The sequence below is a fragment of the Lytechinus variegatus genome, chromosome 10 (assembly GCF_018143015.1).
Source record: "Lytechinus variegatus isolate NC3 chromosome 10, Lvar_3.0, whole genome shotgun sequence".
Classification (NCBI taxonomy): domain Eukaryota; kingdom Metazoa; phylum Echinodermata; class Echinoidea; order Temnopleuroida; family Toxopneustidae; genus Lytechinus; species Lytechinus variegatus.
Window position 1 is genome coordinate 17,850,229 of NC_054749.1, and position 9,058 is coordinate 17,859,286.

Below are 9,058 nucleotides of genomic sequence, written 5' to 3' on the forward strand. Positions count from 1 at the left end.
TATTTCTTAAAACATCTATCAGCATAATTACAGATTAATCAGCTCGCAGGCTTTTTTTTATTTACTTATTCATATATTCGTATTCAACAATCATCAAAGTATACATGTCATACTAAATAATTTCCATTGAATAGATACATTAACTGCATAACATTTGCAGTTTTAAGACATACCAACAAAATGAAAAAAAGTGGAGGCTTGCTGAAAAGCAAGCTTGTAAGATGTAAACCCCCTATCGAAATTTATTAGAAAGGTATGATATGATATAATAGATTTATATACTTTAAAATAGTCAACACTACCGTGGATAGGTATGAAGTTCAGAACATATTTGACGAAATCAGTAAGAATTCGGAAGAATGTTTTTAATCAAAAATTTAAATCCATTCAGATTACCTGCCTCTTTTATTACTCTGTCCAGAGAATTCCATATTTTGGGCCCTGTGTAAAATACAGTTTTGCTTGAAAATATTGCTCTGCTTTTAGACAAATGACAGTCATTTGACTCTAGTATGAATGCAAATTATTATTTCTCATAAATTATTTTGTAGAACATTCGATACATTATTTCTATCCAACTGATACATAAATTGAAATAGTTGTAAGCGGTACAGGTCACTGACTTTAAGGATACGTTTCTGACGAGATAATTCATCTGTATAAATTGAGCTCTAAGGGGCATTATGCATACAATTTTATGTATTTCTTCTGGAGGAAAGAAAATGAAAATAAAAGAACGTGAATAATATGATAAATAGATAATGAATATAATTATACATTATAATTGCCGCGAATATGGAATAAATAATATCAAGCCAAGCATGTCATAGAAGTGTGGTTTGAAATCCCAGATTACAGTTAAACCTACGTTTGATAATCAGGATACCGCCTTCCGAATTAAATTCCTCGTCTGAATTCGGAGTCATGATATTTCAGCTCTAAACGGAATGATTGGCTTCTGGAACATACCCAGTTCTTAACATAACCACTTCACTGAACTATAGGTACTGTTAGCAATACGTTAATAGATTTTTTTCAACTTTGGCAATTTCAAATACGTGATATTGGGTATATAAAAAAAACGTTTCTTTGCCTTAAAAACAAATTTAAATGGAAAAAGAGGACATATTTTCAAGAGGATTTCGGCAGATAGATTAAGGGAAAAGAAACTAGAAATAGTCGAAGGTACTGCGAATGATACGCACATAACGACATTCAATACCCGCGAAGGAAGGGAAACATCCACAATTTTTTTTCTCTATATATCTTGATGACAACGCCCACGACAATCTTACATAAGCAATCAAAGTCTACCTCTGTTAAATTGACAGTTGTACAAGAGCTACGCTGATTCAAATTTGAGGGTGGAGTGTTTTTACAAAGCATTGTTTTGAAATGATGTTGCCATCAGCAATAATACACAAATTTCAGGAAGGATTCAACCAGAGTCTCTTAATTTTCGAAACCACTCGACGGGCATCGGCATGCTTCTAAACCTACAGCCGATGATACAGGCCATCACTTCCCTGAATCCACGGATCTTTCCAGCATAAATAATGGGATTGATGCAACTGTTGAAGAACATGAGTGCTACGCCCCACGGTTGTACGGTAGAGAAATGAGGATCGAGCCATAAGGTGAAAGGATAGGGAATGAAGCAGATAATGAACATAACGAGGACGACTAAAAGGCTTTTGGTGACAGCCATGGTCTTTGTCTTCCTGTGAAGAGCACGTTCTTCTCTTTGTCGGTCAGTGGGAACCTTTCTGCTGGATCGATGGTCATGTTCCGTTCTTGGGCAATGTTCAAGATCTGAAGCTTCTACAGCGGTCTTGTTAGTTGCCGGAGAGGAAGGTGGACCGTTGTATTCACTTGAAGAATCAACCACAGACTGACCGCCATTCCTGTTATTACTCATCGTAGACACACTTATGTCATTTTGCTTACTTCTGTTGGGCGGTGGTTTTGGTTTCTTCTCCTGCTTTGCGACAAAGCACCAAAGCTTCAGATAGCTGACTATGATGACTACAAGATGAGCTAATATGTAAGTACCTTCAACAACAATAGCTCTATAATAGCCCGCTTTGTTGGCAGCATGTATTATGCTTGCAACGATTATGGTAAAGAGCCACGTGAAAGAAATCATGATGGTTATGTTCCGAGTGGTGTAGAGATTCTTTGATCTGGCATGGCTCCTTGTGATCAGGTACCAGCTGGTGAACGCAATGAACGCGTGAGTCGTAAGACTGACCGCGATTCCCGTCAAAATGGCATACAACCAAAATCGAATTTTTCTGCTCTCAGGGAGCAGGAGGTTTGAAACGTCACATGGGATGCAGATCGATATCAAGAGATCTGCACATGCAAGGTTTAGGACGAAGAAGTTTAGAGTAGACCTGAGCTTGCGAGAGAGAATGATGGCAAGAATTACGATGGAGTTACCGATGATTCCCGCGATGGCGATGCTTAAAGTGACGATAAGATAAATCACGAGGTGGACAGAGTTTAGATTGCTATAGAAACTTGGACCTTCTTCAGTGTTGTTTGGTGCCATGTCTGGGCTGGATGATGTAGTGGGGAGAACGCTGTCATTGACCATCTTTAAATTAAGCTTCAATGTTGTTTGAAATTAACCTGTCGAAGTAAATATAAAATGTTTTAGATATTTTTGTACTTACAGTGCAAACCAGACACGTGTAGGTGAGGATGCAAACGGGAGGAAAGAGAGGAGAGTTGATTGCGGAAACAGCCCCAAAATTGCGTAATGTTAATGATATTAACTATGTCTCAAAAATGTCATTAAATAAAGTATCAATAGGAAAATTCAGGATGATGTTAATATGGTCGAGTGTGAATTATACCTCAGTTGCATCTCCCCTACGGCGGTTGTATGGTGAGTCGAAAACAACGTTAGAAACATTTATTCTTTACCGGCTACATATACCGTATGGGCACTAATATTCAACCCTGCGTAATTCAAAGATTTGGAGAAATTCCCCAAATATTTAGAAATACGGAATTTATCTTAATTTCATGCCTTTGTTATATCCAGCGTAATCTGTTGTCGGTATTTTCTTTATCTGTCGACTGTATGGGCAGGCAGAGGATCGAATTATGCGGCGATGACCTTCGTATACATTCGTAATTCCGAAGCTTCGTAATTCCGAAGGTTAGGTTATTTCGAAGGTTCGTATTTCCGAAGGTTCGTAATTCCGAAGATTCGTAATTCCGAAGCTTCGTAATTCCGAAGGTTAGGTTATTTCGAAGGTTCGTATTTCCGAAGGTTCGTAATTCCGAAGATTCGTAATTCCGAAGGTTCGTCAATCCGAAAACGAAATAAGGTTCATAATTCCGAAGGTTCGTCAATCCGAAAACGAAATAAGGTTCGTAATTCCGAAGGTTCGTTAATCCGAAAACAAAATGAGGTTCGTAATTCCGAAGGTTCGTCAATCCGAAAACGAAATAAGGTTCGTTAATCCGAAAACGAAACAAGGTTCGTTAATCCGAAAACGAAATAAGGTTCGTTAATCCGAAAATTGAATAAGGTTCGTATTTCCGAAAACGAAAAATTATTCATTTTGGTAACAAAAACGGTGTTGTCATTACAAGATTACACGATATTACGCAATGGCGATCGATGATACATGCATGTGTTGTGGCCAAAAGCATGTATTTCATTAAGAATAGGCGCCCTGATCAAGCATATGCTAATTTCGATTTTATCTGAGCAATTGCTGCTTAAGCAAATGGTTTAAAGATGCAGGGGATCAAGTGTGTTGGTCGCGTGCGAGTAACCTCTAGATAATAGGATTTGTATTGGAGGGGATGTCATTTTTAATAACAGCTTCTGCTGGTAATAAAAATAATACTATAATAATGATCCTTGTGAGATGTTGAAAGCGCGAATCGCAAGCTCAAACTAGTAGACATTTCATGTAACAAGACGTGAACTTAAACATTCTGAGCAGTTTTTTAATCGTGAGAAAGATGTGTATCTTTCAAAAGAATTAACTCGAGGGCGAGCTGTAATTTGTTTATATACTGACCTGGGGCCCGTTGCATAAAACTTTTTACCTGAGAAAACTCAGGTTGTTTTTACCTGAGTTTTTGCCCTGTGCTAAAGTCAATGGCGGAAATCAGACTAACCTTAGTTTTCAGTTTTTACCGGAGTTTTCTCAGGTAAAAAGCTTTATGCAACAGGCTTCTAAGTAATTTTTTAAGGACTGCATTTAGTGACTCATGAATAGAATATATATCTCACGAACTAAATAATGAGAGCGCGAACCGCAAGCTTAAAATTTGTGACATTCCACCTGAAAACTGGACATTTTATATTTTTTTTAACCAGGAATAGAATGAGTTCCTCAACAAACAATACTTGATGCGAGCGAGAAACGTGAGCCAAAATTTTCCGATTTTCCAACCTGAAAACTGGACATTCTAAGCATTCCTGTAAAAAAAAATAATAGCTGGGAGAATAGTTTTCAGAACTGAAGTGGCTTCCCTGGGTAAATAATATCTATATCATTATTAGCATTCTAGGCCTACATGAAATTTCCAAAAGTTTGAGCACGTGATTCGCTCGCAACATCTCACAATGATGCCCTTTTAACAGTAATTGACCAAAAAGGCGAATTTTACATGTTCAGATTTGATTTCTTTCCCCCCAAACCGCTTGCTCGCTACGCTCGCAGAAATGAAACGTAAATGTATAATTTATCAATCAGTGATCACTTAATTATTTTTTCTCAATTCAATTACTACAAAACACACAACCTCTTTACACAGATGATGATCTCATGGTGAAAATATACGTTTGCACCAAATTGCCCCTATTGGCCCCTTTTTTGGCTTTGCCCCCCCCCCCCCCAGGAAAATATATTCCGCCGCCACTGGTTGAAACACGCATCGTCTTCATGGCTAACTGCAAAAAGTTCTTTAAATGTCCCCTTTAGATCAGGTCAGAGCTTATATATTTTAAATTTCTGTTTGCGATCTTACTCGCAGTTATTATCTAAATTTAGTTACATAGGCATCTCGTTTTGAAGATCACAAACATATTGCCCATCATATTAAAAAATTTCTAGCCCGCGCTCGCATTATTTAAAAAGGGTTTATCATGTTATTACATATTTACTTTATTATCAAGCTAATTATTGACTGTTAGGACTACCCTTTCAAAGAAACAAACGAAAATCAACTTTAAGCTGCCGATCGAGGAAAATGTGGCTGAAAAAATATTGCCCCCCCCCTATTTGACGAAAGTTGGATCCGCCGGGAGGGAGGCAGGGGGCACTTGCACCCCAAAAATGAAATGAAAAAAAAAACAGGGAAATGAATATTTTCCAAAATGGGAAAGTTCCTTTTTCAAAAATAAATATGCGGTTTTTCGTGCTTTTTCGAAATAAAATACTCTTTTAAAAGTATACAAGTTAAGTTTTCAGGCTGGAATATTGCAAATTTTCAGCTTGCGCTTCGCACTCGATTAGTGAAATATGCATCCTAAAGAGGTCACTAAATGCTTTCTTTAACAGGTTCCTTTTCTGGTCAGTATGTTTAAGCTGCGTTTTGCGCTCGTGTTAATTTTTTAGTTAGATGCACATCTTTTTAATGTCAGCAGAAATCTGCTCGGATTTTTAAAAACTTGTTTTCATTTTTATTGAAATACCCTAAAGTTTTAGCTTGTGATTCACGCTCGCAACACCTCGCAATTATGCCATTTTAAGAATAATTGACCCCAAAAAACGTTTTACAACTTCACCTTTGAATTTGTTTCACCAAGCCGCTCGCTAATTACACTCTCTCCCGAAAAATAAAGCCTAGATATACGTCTTGCCATAATAAATGATCAGTTCAAAAAAGGTTTTTCTCTACTTATAAATCACTATCAAACACACGATGACTTCAAGCAGATGATAATCTTAAGGGGGAAATATCACCAATGTGTACATTTTGACGTATGAGTTTCATTTGTTGGCTTTACCCCCCAAACGAAAATTCGTTCGGCCGCCCTTGCCTTCCCATCCTCATAACAATTGGACGGCAACAGTGTTCCCCGCCCCCCCCCCCTCCCCCTTGCCTCTGCCTCTGCTTTCCCGGTTTTCATTTTTCGGATTAACGAACCTTATTTCGTTTTCGGATTAACGAACCTTCGGAAAAACGAACCTTATTTCGTTTTCGGATTAACGAACCTTCGGAAAAACGAACCTTATTTCGTTTTCGGTAACGAACCTTCGGAACAATGAACCTTATTTCGTTTTCGGATTAACGAAACTTCGGAACAACGAACCTTATTTCGTTTTTGGATTAACGAACCTTCGGAACAACGAACCTTATTTCGTTTTCGGATTATCGAACCTTCGGAACGAACCTTATTTCGTTTTCGGAATAACGCAACAAATGTTCGGATTAACGAACCCTTGTTCGTTTTCGGATTAACGAACATCGAGATATAGGCAATTTACGTGTTTCGGAATTACGAACCTTCGGATTTACGAAGTGTAACCGATGACCTTTGCACTGAATTGCAATAGTATTCAACATGTTCAACCTTGTAATGACAGCGAATTTCAAAATGGTTTAGATTACTAAACTAGATCAAGAATAGATCTATGTAAGTCTCTGGCTTTGACCAATTTTCTGTTCGGGCTCATCTCAAATGGTCTAGTCCATAGCCGGATAGGACAAGGGCAGACTGAACGACAGTGCCATCTTTCATCTCTAGGTTGAATACTAGCGTTGGTAGGTGGGATAATGGTGCAAAAAACATCGCCAAATTAGTCAGTCGCACGCGCGTACTGTCGACAGATTGATAAAAACAATACTGGCAACAAACAACCCTGATTTTCCGCTTGGAAATGATACATTTCAGAAATTATGGTAGGCTCCCTATTTCAATATATTGGAGGAAGTTCTCCAAACGGGTTGAATACTACTGCATGCATAGTATGCGGTTTGAATAAAATAAATAAAACGGATTTTCTCGGACTCACCGTAACCCCATCGTAGGAGCCACCCGGTTCCAGTAGGGAAGGGGTTAAATGATCAATGATCAACAAGACACATTTAATATTTCGTGCAACATCCACTTGTACAACAGAACATATAAATCATATTACTCAACTTACCACAAATCTGAATCTGTGACAAGAAAACGGCTTTATGCTCTGTCCGAATTCCATCGGGATAATAGGCAACTATACAGTGAAGAACCTCGTTTTTGTCGATATAATCAACTGAGAATCGGCATGGATCCCGGATTTGGAGCAAACAACTTATTTTATCAAATTAAGGAAATGACCTTGAATCATTGGCAATTTTATGGAGGTGGGTATATTTTTCTTGAATACGACACCTCCTAGATACTTTACGATGGTATTTTTTTTCATTGACTACGTCGATCCTACAATGGGAATAGAGTCAATGGAAAATTGTTAAGTGATCAGGAATGCAGGACGAGGCCGAAGTTGAAATATCTTATAATGAATATGGATGGCCCGGTGCCGAAATTGAAATGATAAGGATACGAGATTCTTTATGGCGAGGGTGGATCCAGGAACGGCAAGTGCGGGGAATCGGGGGGGGGGGGGGGGGGCAGTGTTAGACACCATTTCTTTACACTACTCCTATCTTGCAGAGGTTTTTCATATAGATGCAAGCTTAAAAGCATAAAAGGGTATTGACGTATGTGCAAACTAGTTTAGACCAAATGTGGGAAACTAAATGTACTTTGAAAATACAGTAACTGCGACCATCTTAGAAATTCATCTGCGCGCCGAACACGAAACGCTCTCACCGCTGGTTCGCTGCAATAAAACGCTGTTCAGCGTAGGTATTTCTTAGCACAACAAATGAGTTAATTACATGTTTATCTGCACCCGAGTTGAGAATCTGGTCATACTAATGTGGCATTTTAGCAATCACTTCGAAGACACTTTTTATAAGTTAAACGCAGATAATCTTTTGTCAGACTCAAAGCCCCCCTCCCCGCGCAAACCCTTACAGAAAACGTCTGAGAACTGGATGCTCAAATACGCTCTTTTGCGAAACCGGTAGGCTATTTGCAATAGATTGAACACGGCCTCAACGAGAGCTGATTGAATAAAATGAACGAATATCGAATGAAGTCTTAAACCATGGAGCGAAAGTGCCGCATCCTGTTATTTGATACAATACAAACATCATTAAATTGTATCCCACACATCGTTTTCTCTAGTATTGATAAACAGGTAAAAACTTACCCCCTGTGTGAAAGCAGTTGCTTTTCTTCTTTAAATGCGACGGGTATTGGGCCAGACCAATTTAATACATCTACTGCGACCATTGTCGCCTTCTTTGTCAAATGTGTTGTTCCCTTGGTTATCAAAATAAAGACCAAATAGACAAGTTTATTTTCTTGGGATGCTGAGACAAAGTAATTTCTAGTATACAGTCATTAAACACTCTAAATGCGGGGAGCTGGTCTGGTCCCTAAAGGAGTCGCACTCCTCTTGGAGTAGGTCGGGGCGATCGTTGTGGGGTGGGTTTTGCATCTTTGGGTGCATTGTGCCTCCTTTTCGAGTAAAGATGTTTAAAATATATATATTAAAAATATACGCTGTTATCTCTAGAGGGAGCTGTGGTGCGCTCTCGGGTGATATTGGACCCGTCTCCGGAATGACTAGTCCCTCGTCTTCCTCTGGGAGTGGGGTACGGGTGTGATTACGGGCTGAAGTGGCTCTTGTGCATTTGGAGTGAAGATTCAGGAGCACAAGTTAGATCATGGTTGTGTTACAGAATGCAGATTGAAAGGGAGGGTAGGCCGGGGTTTAGAGGAGGGAAGCAGGCCGCTCTTCTTGGGCTTGGATAGGATGAATGTTACTTTAATACTCATTCAGTTTCATTTGATTCTATTGCGTCGCTATAAATTCATTTTTGTTATATTTATATTTTTTCTTCAGACAAAATATTAACCTAGTTCTAGAGGATTTGAATTTTATATTCTGTATTTTTTGTACAATTTGTTGTATTATGAACAATTATTTTGACTCTATGAGCATTGAATTTGTTGGTATTGTAA

At 38.5% G+C, this 9,058-nt stretch overlaps 1 protein-coding gene across 1 annotated transcript; it reads right to left on the reverse strand.

Moving 5' to 3' along the window:
- Nucleotides 1-1,053: 1,053 nt before the first annotated feature.
- Nucleotides 1,054-7,231, reverse strand: LOC121422191 (alpha-1B adrenergic receptor-like). Its single transcript, XM_041617080.1, has 2 exons — nt 7,128-7,231; nt 1,054-2,634 (listed from the first exon to the last, which is right to left on the reverse strand). Exon 2 carries the CDS (start codon nt 2,597-2,599, stop codon nt 1,439-1,441), a length of 1,161 nt encoding a protein of 386 aa, XP_041473014.1. The 5' UTR covers nt 2,600-2,634; nt 7,128-7,231; the 3' UTR covers nt 1,054-1,438.
- Nucleotides 7,232-9,058: the final 1,827 nt, after the last annotated feature.

Bases quoted from the DNA above. Each gene is read 5' to 3' on its own strand.
- LOC121422191 (XM_041617080.1), bottom strand. From the start codon at position 2,599: ATGGTCAATGACAGCGTTCTCCCCACTACATCATCCAGCCCAGACATG.